This window comes from Bufo gargarizans, unplaced genomic scaffold (genome assembly GCF_014858855.1).
Source record: "Bufo gargarizans isolate SCDJY-AF-19 unplaced genomic scaffold, ASM1485885v1 fragScaff_scaffold_107_pilon, whole genome shotgun sequence".
NCBI classification, from domain to species: Eukaryota; Metazoa; Chordata; class Amphibia; order Anura; family Bufonidae; genus Bufo; species Bufo gargarizans.
Window position 1 is genome coordinate 53,829 of NW_025334055.1, and position 18,183 is coordinate 72,011.

The 18,183-nt window shown below is 47.4% G+C and overlaps 1 protein-coding gene across 1 annotated transcript; it reads left to right on the forward strand.

The window, feature by feature from the left end:
- The first annotated feature begins 372 nt into the window (after positions 1–372).
- LOC122922280 (macrosialin-like) lies at positions 373–15,305 on the forward strand. Its single transcript, XM_044272839.1, has 6 exons — positions 373–738; positions 12,339–12,923; positions 13,289–13,399; positions 13,538–13,595; positions 14,850–15,014; positions 15,103–15,305. The coding sequence occupies exons 1-6, from the start codon at positions 373–375 to the stop codon at positions 15,240–15,242; spliced, it is 1,425 nt and encodes a 474-aa protein (XP_044128774.1). The 3' UTR covers positions 15,243–15,305.
- The last annotated feature ends 2,878 nt before the right edge of the window (positions 15,306–18,183 follow it).

Below are 18,183 nucleotides of genomic sequence, written 5' to 3' on the forward strand. Positions count from 1 at the left end.
TATCCCTGTCCAACAGAACCGGATCCAATTCTGTGTTAAAACGGATCTAATCGCATGTTTCACAGTATTGCAAGAGCTGCAGATTGTGCAAAAACATTAAAAATGGACGTTATTACTCTCATTGCGGGCCCAGAAAATGCTGCATTGTGCGTGTCAGCACTACAAGGGTTAATCAGCTACGTTTCCCTCATGGCGCAGCTTCTTTATGACCCTCAAGATGGCGAAGATAGCGAATACACGCCCCTTCAAGAAGTTGTTGTAACCGCACCCAAGAGATGGGAAGAGACCAAAACGCCCCCTCAAGAGCGCGAAAATATTGACAACGCCCCCAGAAGCGGGAAAACTCAGTAACTCCCCCTCAAGAGCACGAAGATGTCGAATACGCCCCCCCTAGAAGCAGGAAAACTAGAGACTGCCCCCAGTGAACTTTCTATTGTGAGCCGAGGAGATAAAGACACCCTCTGGGCTACACCCTTAGAACTAGCAGTCTGTTGGATTGAAGAGGTGGTCAAGATGGCGTTCCTCCAACCTCGGTGGAGCCAGATGTCGTTTGGTGATGAACCAGTCCATGAGGAGTACCCACCAGAGAACCAGATCTCCCAAGTGTTGAAGAAAAGTGGGCCCTCTGTATTTGCTACCATGCCGGAGGCAGTGGATTCCTCCCTGAGCAAGAAAGCCATGCCGCCTACCTTGTCTAGCATCCCGGAGGTTCTGGAGAAGACTAAATGGCTTTTACTGGTATGGTGGGCACTGTGGCTGTTACTGGTATGGGGGGCACTGTGCCTGTTACTGGTAAGGGGGCACTGTGCCTGTTACTGGTATGGGGCACTGTGGCTTTTACTGGTATGGGGGGCACGGTGGCTTTTACTGGTATGGTGGGCACTCTGGCTGTCACTGATATAGGGGCACTGTGCCTGTTACTGGTAAGGGGGCACTGTGGCTGTTACTGGTATGGGGGGCACTGTGCCTGTTACTGGTAAGGGGGCACTGTGGCTTTTACTGGTATGGGGCACTGTGGCTTTTACTGGTATGGGGGGCACGGTGGTTTTTACTGGTATGGTGGGCACTCTGGCTGTCACTGATATAGGGGCACTGTGCCTGTTACTGGTAAGAGGGCACTGTGGCTTTTACTGGTATGGAGGGCACTGTGGCTTTTACTGGTATGGGGGCACTGTGGCTTTTACTGGTATGGGGGGCACTGTGGCTTTTACTGGTATGGGGGGCACGGTGGCTTTTACTGGTATGGGGACACTGTAGCTGTCAATGATATGGGGGCCCTGTGGCTGTCAATGATATGGGGGCACTGTGGATGTCACTGATATAGGGGTGCTGTCACTGATATGGGGGCACTGTAGCTGTCAATGATATGGGGGTACTGTACCTGTCAATGATATGGGGGCACTGTAGCTGTCACTGATATACGGGCACTGTAGCTGTCAATGATATGGGGGCACTGTAGCTATCAATAATATGGGGGCACTGTAGCTATCAATAATATGGGGGCACTGTAGCTTTCAATGATATTGGGGCACTGTAGCTGTCAATGATATGGGGGGCACTGTAGCTGTCACTGATATACGGGCACTGTAGCTGTCAATGATATGGGGGGCACTGTAGCTGTCAATGATATAGGGGCACTGTAGCTTTCAATGATATGGGGGGCGCTGTAGCTGTCAATGATATAGGGGCACTGTAGCTGTCAATGATATAGGGGCACTGTAGCTGTCAATGATATGGGGGCACTGTAGCTGTCAATGATATGGGGGCACTGTAGCTGTCAATGATATGGGGGCACTGTAGCTGTCAATGATATGGGGGGCACTGTAGCTGTCAATGATATAGGGGCACTGTAGCTGTCAATAATATGGGGGCACTGTAGCTGTCAATGATATGGGGGCACTGTAGCTGTCAATGATATGGGGGGCACTGTAGCTGTCAATGATATAGGGGCACTGTAGCTGTCAATGATATGGGGGGCACTGTAGCTGTCAATGATATGGGGGTACTGTACCTGTCAATGATATGGGGGCACTGTAGCTGTCAATGATATGGGGGGCACTGTAGCTGTCAATGATATGGGGGGCACTGTAGCTGTCAATGATATGGGGGGCACTGTAGCTGTCAATGATATGGGGGGCACTGTAGCTGTCAATGATATGGGGGCACTGTAGCTGTCAATGATATGGGGGCACTGTAGCTGTCAATGATATGGGGGCACTGTAGCTGTCAATAATATGGGGGCACTGTAGCTGTCAATGATATGGGGGCACTGTGGCAGTCAATGATATGGGGGCACTGTAGCTGTCAATGATATGGGGGCACTGTGGCAGTCAATGATATGGGGGCACTGTAGCTGTCAATGATATGGGGGCACTGTGGCAGTCAATGCTATGGGGGCACTGTAGCAGTCAATGATATGGGGGCACTGTGGCAGTCAATGCTATGGGGGAACTGTAGCGGTCAATGATATGGGGGCACTGTAGCTGTCAATGATATGGGGGCACTGTAGCAGTCAATGATATGGGGGCACTGTAGCAGTCAATGATATGGGGGCACTGTAGCAGTCAATGATATGGGGGCAATGTAGCAGTCAATGATATGGGGGCACTGTAGCTGTCAATGATATGGTAGCACTGTAGCGGTCAATGATATGGGGGCACTGTGGCAGTCAATGATATGGGGGCACTGTGGCAGTCAATGATATGGGGGCACTGTGGCAGTCGATATAGGGGCACTGTGGCCGTCACTGTTACGGAGTGCAGAGGACTGTATCGGGGCTGCACTATGGGCTTTGAGCCAGAAGACCCATCAATCACAGCCTCTTCCTCCTCTCATTTCCCTTTACTGACACTAAAAAAGAGAAGTGAATGTTGTCGAGATCACATGGCAAGAGACTGTCGAGAGGCACCTTCACAGCAACAGACAGTGCAGGGAAGAGTAGACTGCCGGTGAAGACATGAGGACACCAAGGACCAAGACTGGGGCTTCAGCAATGAGAAAGCTGTGCAAAATAATCATCTTCTGCCTCTACGTACCAGGTACTACAATCCCAACATCTCCTCCTACAAGGTGCTACAATCCCATATACTTATACAGGATACATCTCACTCTACACAGTACATGTTACTGTAGAGAGTCCATGTACTCATATAGGATACATCTCACTATACACATACAAACAATAGAGCTGAGAAATGGGGATCATTCTAAATTAAAGTGCTCACTGCAAAAATCTTGTCAAGTAGAAGACAATTTTCCTCATTTTAGGGGATAAAAAAAAATATCTTCCCGTAGATCAACAACCTCTTACTGTAAAGTGTCCATAGTCCCACTGCTCTTACAGTAAAGAGTCCATAGTCTCGCTGCTCTTACAGTATAGAGTCCACAGTCTCACTGCTCTTACAGTATAGACTCCATAGTCCCACTGCTCTTACAGTAAAGAGTCCATAGTCTCGCTGCTCTTACAGTAGAGTCCAGTCTCACTGCTCTTACAGTACAGAGTCCATAGTCTCACTGCTCTTACAGTATAGAGTCCATAGTCTCACTGCTCTTACAGTATAGAGTCCACAGTCTCACTGCTCTTACAGTACAGAGTCCATAGTCTCACTGCTCTTACAGTAAAGAGTCCATAGTCTCACTGCTCTTACAGTATAGAGTCCACAGTCTCACTGCTCTTACAGTAGAGTCCATAGTCTCACTGCTCTTACAGTAAAGAGTCCATAGTCTCACTGCTCTTACAGTATAGAGTCCATAGTCTCACTGCTCTTACAGTATAGAGTCCATAGTCTCACTGCTCTTACAGTAAAGAGTCCATAGTCTCACCGCTCTTACAGTATAGAGTCCACAGTCTCACTGCTCTTACAGTATAGAGTCCATAGTCTCACTGCTCTTACAGTAGAGTCCATAGTCTCACTGCTCTTACAGTAAAGAGTCCATAGTCTCACTGCTCTTACAGTATAGAGTCCATAGTCTCACTGCTCTTACAGTATAGAGTCCATAGTCTCACTGCTCTTACAGTACAGAGTCCATAATCTCACTGCTCTTACAGTAAAGAGTCCATAGTCTCACTGCTCTTACAGTATAGAGTCCATAGTCTCACTGCTCTTACAGTAAAGAGTCCATAGTCTCACTGCTCTTACAGTATAGAGTCCATAGTCTCACTGCTCTTACAGTATAGAGTCCATAGTCTCACTGCTCTTACAGTAAAGATTCCATAGTCTCACTGCTCTTACAGTATATAGTCCATAGTCTCACTGCTCTTACAGTATAGACTCCATAGTCTCACTGCTCTTACAGTATAGAGTCCATAGTCTCACTGCTCTTACAGTAAAGAGTCCATAGTCTCACTGCTCTTACAGTATAGAGTCCATAGTCTCACTGCTCTTACAGTAAAGAGTCCATAGTCTCACTGCTCTTACAGTAAAGAGTCCATAGTCTCACTGCTCTTACAGTACAGAGTCCATAGTCTCACTGCTCTTACAGTAAAGAGTCCATAGTCTCACTGCTCTTACAGTATAGAGTCCATAGTCTCACTGCTCTTACAGTAAAGAGTCCATAGTCTCACTGCTCTTACAGTATATAGTCCATAGTCTCACTGCTCTTACAGTATAGACTCCATAGTCTCACTGCTCTTACAGTATAGAGTCCATAGTCTCACTGCTCTTACAGTATAGAGTCCATAGTCTCACCGCTCTTACAGTATAGAGTCCATAGTCTCACCGCTCTTACAGTATAGAGTCCATAGTCTCACTGCTCTTACAGTATAGAGTCCACAGTCTCACTGCTCTTACAGTATAGAGTCCACAGTCTCACTGCTCTTACAGTAGAGTCCATAGTCTCACTGCTCTTACAGTATAGAGTCCATAGTCTCACTGCTCTTACAGTATAGAGTCCATAGTCTCACTGCTCTTACAGTATAGAGTCCATAGTATCACTGCTCTTACAGTATAGAGTCCATAGTCTCACTGCTCTTACAGTAAAGAATCCATAGTCTCACTGCTCTTACAGTATAGAGTCCATAGTCTCACTGCTCTTACAGTATGGAGTCCACAGTCTCACTGCTTACAGTATAGAGTCCATAGTCTCACTGCTCTTACAGTAAAGAGTCCATAGTCTCACCGCTCTTACAGTATGGAGTCCACAGTCTCACTGCTCTTACTGTAAAGAGTCCATAGTCTCACTGCTCTTACCGTAACTGGCTAATATACAACTGAAACAAGGCCCTGCTTGCAAGAGCTTACAATCTATGAGGAATTGGGGGTGACACATAAGGTAGTTGATTGTGATAAGTAGAAATCGAGCCATTATTGAACTGACAGGAGTGGTGCTGGACGATCTGCTTCGGGTTTGGCACTGCTAGAGGATCGAGTTTAGGCCAGAGGAGTGGTGGAGAACAGGTCATTTTAGGTAGCTTGATAAGCCTGCATGAAAAGATGTGTTTTTAAGGCAGGCTTGAAGGTGGAGAAGTTGTGAATTTACCTAATATTCCGGGGCAGAGTATTCCAGAGAGTAGGTGCAGCTCGAGAAAAGTCTTGAAGACGGGAGTGAGAGTACGAATTATGGAGGTTATTACTCTTAGGTTGCTAACAGAATGGAGAACACGAGTAGGGTGGTAGATGGAGATGAGATGTATGGAGGTGCAGCACTGTGGAGAGCACGAGTAGGGTGGAAGATGGAGATGAGGGAGGAGATGTATGGAGGTGCAGCACTGTGGAGAGCACGAGTAGGGTGGAAGATGGAGATGAGGGAAGAAATATATGGAGGTGCAGCACTGTGGAGAGCACGAGTAGGGTGGAAGATGGAGATGAGGGAAGAGATATATGGAGGTGCAGCACTGTGGAGAGCACGAGTAGGGTGGTAGATGGAGATGTATGGAGGTGCAGCACTGTTGAGAGCTTTGTGGGTGAGAAGTGTGAACTGTATTCTGTGGTGGATGGGCAACCAGTGAGGTGACTGGCACAGGCTAGTAGCATCAGTGCAGCGGTTGGATGGATAGATTAGCCTGGCTGCAGCATTTAGGGCAGCCTGAAGGGGGACAGTTTAGTGAGAGGGAGACCAATTAGTAATGTGTTGCAGTAGTCAAGACGAGAATGAATCAAGACAACACAGGAGCCCAGAACTGTACACAGTCCTCCATGTGTGGGCTGACTAGAGATGTATAAAGTGGCAGGACTATCTTCTCATCACCGCCATCTATGCCCCTTTTGTTGCAACCCATTATATTATTGGCCTTGGCAGCAGCTGCCTGACACTGGTTTCTACAGTTAAAGTGGTCCGCTCACTTCAGAAAAATGTATTTATCATGTAGAGAAAGTTATTGCAAGACACTTACTAATGTATTGTGATTGTCCATTTTGCTTCCTTTGCTGGCTGGATTCATTTTTCAATTACATTATACACTGCGTACTTTGCTAGTTCGCCGAACATATGGCGATGTCCACCGGTGCCATATTCTTCGCATTGTGCAGAACTTTGACCCATGACACATCCATCAGGTGGGACAGGACAGCCAATTGAGACGTTTCAGCACATGGACCGACCCCCTACCCTATAAATAAACTAAGGAGAGGTTGCTGTGTGGAGCAGGCACAGACTGTTAGAGAGTATAGAGACACCAAACGCTAGCTAATGGGGCCACAAAAGTCCTTTTAAGGACTGGTATAGGTGTGCTATCGATAGGTGTGACTTACTGAGGGGTTGTGATATACTTATAATATACTTTCTAACAAAGGGAGTGTATTATAGTGCATTTGTATTGTGCAGCAGTTGTGTGCGGTTCTGCTGAGATACTGCAGCTATACAGAGGGACAAACGCCATTGGAACAACTAATTGCAACTGGTGTGATTTACCAGTTGCTCCCCAAAAAAACGGATTAAGGGGTTCTATATACCTGCTTCCACAAATACTGCTCTTCTCTAGGGATTTTGGCACAGGGTCATATTGAAAATGACAGGCAGAGGAAGAGGCAGGCTGTTCCGCAGGGGTGGTAGGGGTCGGGCAGGTGCACCAGGACCAGGCCGGAGCCTAAGTAGGAAGTTGGAGAAGGTGCGGGCGATTACGTCAAAGGACGCACCAGAGTTGGTTGAGTGGCTCACTCAGCCTTCCGCTTCTGCACCCTCCTCATCCTCTGTATCAGCACCCTCCTCACTCTCCCAAAGACACCACCACCACCATAGCCCCTCCACTCAAGTCAGAGGAATTATTTTCCCATTCATTTCCAGACCTAACCGATACAGAGCCATTCTTGGCATCAGATGAGGAAGAGGAGGTAGCAACGTCCGCCACCCAGCGGTCTGATGACTGTACCTAGATCAGCCCAAGGAGGGTGGTCCCTGCTGTTGCTGCCTACTCCGAGATCTCTGTCAGTGGTGGTGAAGGTGACGATGACGTGTCGATGGACGTCACATAAGTGCCCACAAGCAAGGAAGAGGAGGGGAGTTCAGAGGGAGAGAAGGAGCAGCAGAGAGGGAGAAGAAGGAGGAGAAGCAGGCAGAACTCGCAGTGCACCGGAGGCAAAAAGCAGACTGCAAATGTATCTGGAGCGAGCCATCCAACATGCACAGTCACATCTTGTGCTCCCAGGACGCCGGTACATGGCTCCGCAGTGTGGGCTTTTTTTAACGTGTCAGCTGCTGATAATAGTGTTGCTATCTGCAGCCTGTACTGTCAACACATAAGTCGCAGTAAGCCCAACACTCACCTAGGGACGACCGCCTTAAGGCACCTGGCCTCCCATCACGAGCCTGGTGGGAGAAACGCCATCAGAACCCACAAAGCCACACTCCCGGCACTCCACATCTTGCCTCGTCTCCTTCTCCTCAATCTTCCCATTTGTTCTCCACTCTACCTTCCACCGTGCCGTTGTCGCGTTCATCTGGCACAAGGCAGGCTTCCGTGGCCCAAATGTTCGAGTATAAAAAAATGATGGCGCCGGATAATCCTCTTGCCCAACGGCTGACCACTGGCTTTTCGTAACTGCCAAATAAATTGGTGGCCATTGGCACACCGCAATGGAAGATCCCCGGAAGAAAATATTTCTCCCAGAAGGGCATCCCAGAGCTATATGGCCATGTTCAGCGGCAAGTGAATGTATCTCTGCCACACAGTTTCGGTGCCAAGATACATCTGACCACAGAAACGTGGTCTAGCAAACACGGGCAGGAAAGGTACATAACTTTTACTGCCCACTGGGTGAACCTTCTGACGGCTGTCAAGCATGTAACCCGTGGCACCCATGTGGATTTGGTGTTACCGCCACGGATGGCATGCAAGCCTGCCTCTTCTTCTTCTCCTCCTCCTACTCCATCCTTCGTCTCCTCCTTGGCTGACTCCTCCTTTTCCACTGCTACTGCCTCTTCCGCTGCGCCCCCCCCAAGCTTCCCAAAACCTATTTGACGTGCCAGGTGAGGCGTTGCCATGCTGTGCTGCGGCTGTTGTTCCTGGAAGCCAAGAGCCACACCGGTCCCGCACTCCTTTCAGCTCTGCGGTCACAGGTCGATCAGTGGCTAACCCTGCTCAATTTGACAGTTGGTAAAGTGGTGTGCGACAACGGTGCCAATCTGCTGAGCGAGCTGAAACAGGGCAAAATGACACACGTGCCGTGCATGGCACACGTCCTGAACTTGACACCACTTGTCCGTCAGATGTCTGATTTGTAACTGCCCGACACACTGGAACTCCACCTTGTATATGCTTGATAGGCTGCTCCAGCAGAAATGTGCAGTTAACGACTACCTGGACGAACTCTGCGGCAGGACGGGTTCTGGGGAGCTTTTTTTTTTTCACCACGCCAGTGGCTGCTCATGCGCGACGCATGCAGACTTCTGCGGACATTTGATGAGATCACCAAACTGGTCAGTCGCAGCCAGTGCGCCATCAGTGACATCGTATTTTACGCCTTCTTTCTGGAGCTTGCATTGCGTCATGTCATTGATCAAGCCGTTGAGGAGCAGAAGCAGGAAGATGAGGAAGTCGCAATGCTGAGTCTAAAGAGGAGTCAGAGGAGGATGGTGGCTGGGGGGAGAAGGAGGAGCAAGGAGAGCAGGCTTTAAACTTTTCTGGGATCCCTGGTGTTGTCCGTGGATGGGGGTAGGAGACCGAGGACAACATTCTCCTGAGCGATGAGCAGGAGCCGCCCCACCACTTCCAATTTAGTGCAAATGGGGGCCTCCATGCTCCAGTGTTTGAAGAGGGACCCTGTATAAAAAGCATAAAGGGCAAGGACCTGTACTGGGTGGCAATATACTTAGACCCCTGGTATAAACACAAAATGGTGGACATGTTACCAGCATCACAGAGAGCTGTCAGTATGCAGAATTTCCAGGCCTTTCTGCGAGAGATGCTGAATTCTGCTGTTGCTGGCAGAGGAATTTCCACCCACAGAGAAACTGTTCCGAGTACCAATCCTACAGCGCATGCAAGAAGAGGGTGGTTTGAAGATGTGTTGGTCACTTCAGATATGAGATCATTCTTGCAGCCAACCCATCGACAGCCGCCCTCCAGATTCAGCCTCCGGGAACGCCTAGACCGACAGGTGTCCGACTACATCGGGTTAACATCCGATGTGGACGCTCTGAGAAGCGAGGAACCCCTTAACTACTGGGTGTGCAGGCTTGACCTGTGGCCAGAGTTGGCACAGTTTGCCATGGAACTCTTGGCTTGCCCCTCGTCCAGTGTCCTGTCCAAAAGGACGTTTAGCGCAGCGGGGGCGATCATGACACGATAAGCGCACTTGTCTAGCTCATGACAGTGTGGACTACCTCACATTTCTAAAAATGAATGAGACATGGATCTTGGAGGAATTCAACACCTGTAACGACCACGTGAAATTGAATTTCCTCATGACAGCTCACAAATATCTACCACCACCCAGAACAAATAATGGTCCTTGTCTTAGGTAAATACAGCGGCATAAAAGGCCTTTTATGTCCAGTGAATGCCTAATGTTTGGGACCTCTGAGTAATTCAACACCTGTGACGACCACGTGTTATCGAATTTCAACTATTATCGTTTTTTGTTTTTTTCAAGAGGGGGGATTTTTAATCCAATTTTATATTTTTTGTTCTTTTAAACATATGTATTGGACATCTATTTGTACTGGCCTGCAGTAAAATTGATATCCAATGACCGTCTAATATACCTTCAGCCACATAATTAATTGTTCTTTCCTGTCTGGTGAATGCCTAATGTTTGGGGCCTGTACTACACTGGCCTGCAGTAAAATTGATATTGAATCGCCGTCTAATATACCTCCAGCCACATAATCACTTGATCATTTATGTACGTTGAATGCATAATTTTTTGGACTGTAATCTAACTGGCCAACAGTAAAATTGTTATACGGTGACCGCCTAATGTACCTCCAGCCACATTATAAAATGTTCTTTTCTGTACAGTGAATGAATAATTTTTGGGGCCTGTAGTCCACAGTTTTTTTTTAACATAATTTTTATTGGTATACCACATTTAGTGACATAAATCAGAGTATTGAGTAGTGTTGACATGGTAAATCCATATATGAAATAATAATAATAATAGAACGGATTTTTTTTTTTTTAACAAATAACATGAGGGTTATGATATATCAGGGAGGTTCAAGGGGTATATTCTACAGCATATCAGTTGTACCGGGAGTCAGACCGGTTAGGTTCTCAAGAGTTAGATTTCTAAGAAAGGAGATGATCAGTGATTGGGCAGCATTTTCAAGCATATGACCATCTAATCTACCTCCAGCCACAACATAATTACTTCTTTTCTGTCCGGTGAATGCCTAATGTTTGGGGCCTGTACTCCAGTGGCCTACATTAAAAATTGTATCCATTGACCGCATAATGTACCTCGAGCCACATAATCACAATTTCTTTTATGTCAGGTGAATGCCTAATTTTTAATGACCGTACTCCCGTGGCCTAAAATATAATTTTTCTAGGCTCCAGCAGGGTACATTTCTGAGAATTTCCCTTTAAGATGCATAAAAATGGCCCCTGATTAAAATACATCTTTTTTGGGGGGGGATTTTTGTCATTGATTCCCCTCTGATATATCACTGTCCATGTTGTGGGACTTGTACACTTCTTGTAAGTATTTGGTGGCTGCAAATATGAGCTGAAGGTTTTTCAGGTTCGCCTGCCATTAAAGTGAAGGGGGCCCTCCGCGAACTTGCGGTTCGCGAACATTTGATCGCGTTTGTGCGATCACGAATCGTCCCGACCGATGTTCGTCCATCACTAGTGGTTATCCTTCCACACTGTAGGAAAAAGTAGTAGCCTCCCACTGTCCTGACCACCAGAGAGGCCAGTGGTTTTTGCTATAATATGCAAGCACAATCACAATCATATGGAGAATGACAATACTTTAGTAAGTGGCTTGTATTAACTTTCTCTACAAGATAAAGGCCGTTTGCTGAAGTGAGAGGACCCCTTTAAGTTTGCTGTTCACTAAATGTGGATTCCTAACCTTCCTCCCTTCATCATCATCATCCAGATGTGGCTCATGGTAAAATACATATAACCAAAAGGTCTAACTTACATTCATCCAACCCCATTTGCCTTCTAAGCTCAAATGAATGCCTTATTTCAAAATGAGGGCTATGCTATCACAACTCCGCAAACTGCACAAAATGAGCTACAAGCTTTAGACCCTTATCCTTCTAAATGTCTTAGATCTTATAAGACATCTTAGTTCAGGTGGCTGTATTCTTAAATAACTGGATACTGAGGGTGACGGTCCAAACTGTCTCGTATCTCCTAGAGTCATATATGCAGATCTCTTGTGTAAGCAGTCTATTAAAGGATCCAATCCTCAACGCTTCGAGCCATACACCACTGGGAGGCAGGACTGGTAGGAGTCTGCGAGGAGCCATGGAAGGTTGTTGTGGTCCCTTAAGGCGGGTTTACACCAACACGATGATACAACCAGTACTTTCCGACAGTCGGCTGCTCATTGGGTGGAGACCTCTATATTTACACACAGCGATTTCCTTCACAGTATGAGGATCCCTATTGCTATTTAGACATCGCAATCTGCTGCCCAGGAACGATAATTGGATTGACCGGATCAACAGATAATCTAGCATTTCGCTCGTTCAGCGGGTGCTCGGCAGTACATTTAGATGGGCAGATTGTCGGGAAGGAGCGCTTGCAGGAACGGTCCTTCTCGATAATCTGTCCAAAAATCAGGCTGTGCAAATCCGCCTTTATGGTAGATACTACCGCACTCAGTGTTGTGTCAGTCATTAACCACAGCCTCCTGTGTGTTTGTGTTACAGCTTGTTGTGGCGTCCAGGATCCTGCACCTACCCAAAGAAACGCAACTCCATCATGTGCGTGGTGTCCGAAGAAAACAACCACGCACCGCACAACAACACACTCCACACTACATACAACACACAGTAGTACTATACACACTACTACAACTCATACCACTGCCCATACTAACCACACGACTACACTACATCCCACTACACACACATCTACACCACACACAACTACACACAATAACCACACAACTACACCCCTTCCCACTACACACAATAACCACACATCTGCGACACATACAACCGACACATCTACACCACACACAACTACACACAGTAACCACACATCTACACCACACACAACTACACACAGTAACCACACAACTACACCCCATCCCACTACACACAGTAACCACACAACTACGCCACACACAACTACACCCCATTCCACTACACACAGTAACCACACAACTACACCCCATCCTACTTCACACAGTAACCACACATCTGCACATACAAACCACACATCTACACCACACCTTACCACGGCTACAAGTCCCACCACGGTGCCTCCTTCTACAGAATACATAGTTAATGGCACCAACAACGTATGCTTGAGGATAACAGCATCCTTCAAAATATCGTTCAATGATACCACAAAGAGAGAGGTAAGTTACCCTGCACAACCAATCTAGGTGGAAAACCACTTCTGAACATTACACAACGGCTTCGACCTACACATAATGCTGGATACCAATGTAAACTGCTTGTGTTATTTATTGTGTCTTGTACTCCAGTCACATCTAGAGCTGCATTTTCAGTACTTCAGTCCACAGTGTATCTACAGGTGATATTTTTTATAGTTTGAGCTAAATTAGCCACAGCGCCGGCCATAATACAACTCTGAATCACTAAAAGTATATACAAAATCACAAACCTTGTATGAAAATGATGCTGGAAGCCTCACTAAGTTTCACGTAATGTTCAACTTCCTACCCGCTATCTGGTGACTGTACGATTCTCATGTATTCAGATTGTGATCCCACCAGCCCCGAGCACTCAAGCATCTGGAAACTGCTCTGCAGAGAAAGCTTGGCTGACCCTGACTTTTCCACAAGGAGAAGTCACCATGACCTTCAGACAGGTACTGAGGAGACAGGTCAGGGTGGGTAGGTGGTCGATCGGATGGTTGGGGGTCTCACATAGTCACTACTTGTCTAGCACTGATAGAGGGTGACCTGTGGTCACAGCATGGATATTAAAAATGTTTTTACTTCCACAGGACACGGAAGGGAACAAATTCTTCCTGGGCGAAGTGAATATAACCCTGAAGAATACAGGTAACGTGTACCAAATTAATAAACCACCAAGATACTAACACTCTTGTGGGGCCTATCGTCATGCAATAATCCTGTCCATGTTCTGGTTGTGTATCGTCATGTAATAATCTTGTCCATGTTCTGGGGTGTATCCTCATGTAATAATCCTGTCCAGCTCTGGGGTGTATCATCATGTAATAATCCTGTCCATGCTCTGGGGTGTATTCTCGTGTAATAATCCGGTCCATGTTCTGGGGTGTATTCTCGTGTAATAATCCGGTCCATGGTCTGGGGTGTATCCTCGTGTAATAATCCGGTCCATGGTCTGGGGTGTATCCTCGTGTAATAATCCGGTCCATGTTCTGGGGTGTATCCTCGTGTAATAATCCGGTCCATGTTCTGGGGTATATCCTCGTGTAATAATCCCATCCATGTTCTGGGGTGTATCCTCATGTAATAATCCTGTCCATGTTCTGGGGTGTATCCTCGTGTAATAATCCGGTCCATGTTCTGGGGTGTATCCTCGTGTAATAATCCTGTCCAGCTCTGGGGTGTATTATCATGTAATAATCCTGTCCATGTTCTGGGGTGTATTCTCGTGTAATAATCCCGTCCATGTTCTGGGGTGTATCCTCGTATAATAATCCCGTCCATGTTCTGGGGTGTATTCTCATGTAATAATCCCGTCCATGTTCTGGGGTGTATTCTCGTGTAATAATCCCGTCCATGTTCTGGGGTGTATCCTCCTGTAATAATCCTGTCCATGTTCTGGGGTGTATCCTCGTATAATAATCCCGTCCATGTTCTGGGGTGTATTCTCATGTAATAATCCCATCCATGTTCTGGGGTGTATTATTGTGTAATAATCCGGTCCATGTTCTGGGGTGTATCCTCATGTAATAATCCCGTCCATGCTCTGGGGTGTATCCTAATGTAATAATCCTGTCCACGTTCTGGGGCGTAACCTCATGTAATAATCCCGTCCATGTTCTGGGGTGTATCCTCATGTAATAATGCCGTTTATGTTCTGGGGTCTATCCTCACGTAATAATCTTGTCCATGCTCTGGGGTGTATCCTCATGTAATAATCCTGTCCATGTTCTGGGGTGTATCCTCATATAATAATGCTGTCCATGCTCTGGGGCGTATAATCATGTAATAATCTTGTCAATGTTCTGGGGTGTATCCTCATGTAATAATCCTGTCCATGCTCTGGGGCATATATTCATTTAATAATCCTGTTCGTGCTCATGAATATGAGTTTGGTTTTTCCAGGACCTGAGAAATCTGATAACACGAGTCTTAAGGCCATGGTTACTCCTCTTGGACGTTCCTTCTCTTGTGAAAAGGTGGACATTCAAGTGACCTCAAAAGTCTTCTTCTCAGTCATGAATGTCAGGGCTCAGGCCTTCAAACTGGAAGGAGGAACCTACGGACGAGGTGAGTTATCTTGGTGACCCCATCAGCCTATGGGATCCATGTGGCCATGTGCTATATAATCCATTTTTTTATGTCTTTGTTTCTCCAGAAATGAAATGTTCTAATGGACCGCCCAGTATGACAGTCCCGATCGTTGTTGGGGTCATCCTGGTGGCACTGGTTTTGATTGTTGTTATCGCTTACATTGTCGCCCGTCAGCGGAGTCAAAGAGGTTACCAACCACTATGAGGGCCACCCAGGAAGGAAGTGCCATGTCCCCGCACCAAACACCATTAAACATATCTTCTCTGATTCGAGCAGGTGTCAGTGTATGTACAAGATGGGGGGGAACGAGGCGATAGGTATAGGCCCACAGAACACAACTAATGATTATCATCTCCAGGTGCCTTCACCCACCCCCCGGCAGGCAGATCACAAACAATTAAAGAGTCTGAGATGCTTCATTCATGTGGTCAGTGACCCTCAGCTCAATAGAAGAACACAATGGGGAAAGGGGGGGTGCACAACCCATCGCCGTTTCCTGTAACACCGCATGTTATCTGTTGTGGCGTCAGGATCATGTGTCCTTGTTCCGGTTTTGTGTGAAAATGCCGAGCTCAGCTTCCGAGCCTGACCCTTGCACTTCCTCAATGGAATCACGAGGTCTATTTCACAAGAGCAAGTTAAACAACCGATGTGGAGATGGGGACGTGGCAAAAAACACAATGGAGGCCAAATCTTCTGCTTCATCTTAAAGGGGCACTCCAGCTTTTTGGAAATGAAGCACATTCAAAGCCTAATGAAAAGCTTTGCCACTTCTGCATGTACTTCGTGTTTCGGTTCCTCACCACAGTGAACAGAAAACATTCTTCTCTACGTCCATTGGCTTAAAACCTGTGCATAACATGATCCTTCTCACAGCTGAGGGTTTGTGACAATATAACCAGCCTTGGTTCTGACAGTGTGCTAAAGTGCATCAGTGTGGACCAGAACTGACTGTCTAGACGGGACAATTACAGCAAACCATCAGCTGTGTGAGAAGCACTAGGTCAGGGCAGATTTCTGCCATCTTAAAGAGGTGTCCTCACCTGGGATCCTGATGGCATATTGCTAGGATTTGCCATCAATGTCAGATAGGTGCAGGTCCCACATCTCCAACACTGGGCTCCTGAAGTGAAGGAGAGCGCACACACGTGCGGCCACCCTCTGCTCACTGCGCACTTACTGGAACGCCCACAGTAATGAATGGAGAGCACCCGCGTGGTGTGCTCTTCTTCACTTTGGGGACCCTGTTCTCTAGGTAGGATAAGGTCCCAGGGGTGGGACCCACACCTGTCTGTCACCCCTAACCTGCAGTAGCGTCCTGGCTGCCATGGTAACCGATCGGAGCCCCAGCGATTAAACTGGGACTCTGATCGGAAATGCCGCTCCGCTGCCACCAATGATGGGGGGGAGGGGGGTTGTTAGCCTGTGGCCACTGTCACCAATGCTTTTAATACTGGGGAGGGAGGGGGTCCGCACTGGCGACCAATGCTTTTAATACTGGGGAGGGAGGGAGCGGCACTGGCCACTAATGCTTTTAATATTGGGGAGGGGGCGGGGGGGGCGCACTGGCCACCAATGCTTTTAATATTGGGGAGGGAGGGGGGGTCTGGCCCCTGCTGCCTGGGGGCAGTTATGTACACAGTTCTTAGTATATTCAAACTTGAAGCGTCCCCATCACTATGGGAACGCCTCTGTGTTAGAATATACTGTCGGATCTGAGTTTTCACGATCTAACTCAAATCCTATGGTATATTCTAACATAGAGGCGTTCCCATGGTGATAGGGACGCTTCAAGTTAAAATATACCATCGGATTGGAGAAAACTCCGATCTGATGGTATATTAATAGGGACTCCTGACTTTACATTGAAAGTCAATGGGGGACGGATTCGTTTGCAATTGCACCATATTGTGTCAACGTCAAACGGATTCGTCCCCATTGACTTGCATTGTAAGTCAGGACGGATCCGTTTGGCTCCGCACGGCCAGGCGGACACCAAAACGCTGCAAGCAGCATTTGGGTGTCCGTCTCCTGAGCGGAATGGAGGCGGAACGGAGCCAAATTGATGCATTCTGAATGGATCCACATCCATTCAGAATGCATTAGGGATGTACGGATCCGTTCGGGGCCGCTTGTGAGAGCCTTCAAACGGATCTCACTAGCGGAACCCCAAACGCAAGTATGAAAGTAGCTTAAGAAGAGCTGTAGAGCCATGGCCTGTAGAGAAGGCCCATACATTACAGGCATCACAGCAGCCATACATACAGACGTGTACTACAGCTATGATATAACACATCATAGAGCCACCGCCTGTAGAGAAGGCCCATACATTACAGGCCTCACAGCCGCCATACATACAGACGTGTACTACAGCTGTGATATAGCACATCATAGAGCCACCGCCTGTAGAGAAGGCCCATACATTACAGGCCTCACAGCCGCCATACATACAGACGTGTACTACAGCTGTGATATAGCACATCATAGAGCCACCGCCTGTAGAGAAGGCCCATACATTACAGGGCTCACAGCTGCCATACATACAGACGCGTACTACAGCTGTGATATAGCACATCATAGAGCCACCGCCTGTAGAGAAGGCCCATACATGACAGGCCTCACAGCCGCCATACATACAGACGCGTACTACAGCTGTGATATAGCACATCATAGAGCCACCGCCTGTAGAGAAGGCCCATACATGACAGGCCTCACAGCCGCCATACATACAGACGCGTACTACAGCTGTGATATAGCACATCATAGAGCCACTGCCTGTAGAGAAGGCCCATACATTACAGGCCTCACAGCCGCCATACATAGACGTGTACTACAGCTGTGATATAGCACATCATAGAGCCACCGCCTGTAGAGAAGGCCCATACATTACAGGCCTCACAGCCGCCATACATACAGACGTGTACTACAGCTGTGATATAGCACATCATAGAGCCACCGCCTGTAGAGAAGGCCCATACATTACAGGCCTCACAGCCGCCATACATAGACGTGTACTACAGCTGTGATATAGCACATCATAGAGCCACCGCCTGTAGAGAAGGCCTATACATTACAGGCCTCACAGCCGCCATACATACAGACGTGTACTACAGCTGTGATATAGCACATCATAGAGCCACCGCCT

What these genes read in the sequence shown, in the direction of transcription:
- LOC122922280 (XM_044272839.1), top strand. Translation starts at nt 373, where the DNA reads ATGTCGAATACGCCCCCCCTAGAAGCAGGAAAACTAGAGACTGCCCCC. An exon ending in TCACCATGACCTTCAGACAG is followed by an intron (nt 13,400 to 13,537) that starts GTACTGAGGAGA and finishes TTACTTCCACAG; the next exon opens with GACACGGAAGGGAACAAATT. An exon ending in TATAACCCTGAAGAATACAG is followed by an intron (nt 13,596 to 14,849) that starts GTAACGTGTACC and finishes TGGTTTTTCCAG; the next exon opens with GACCTGAGAAATCTGATAAC.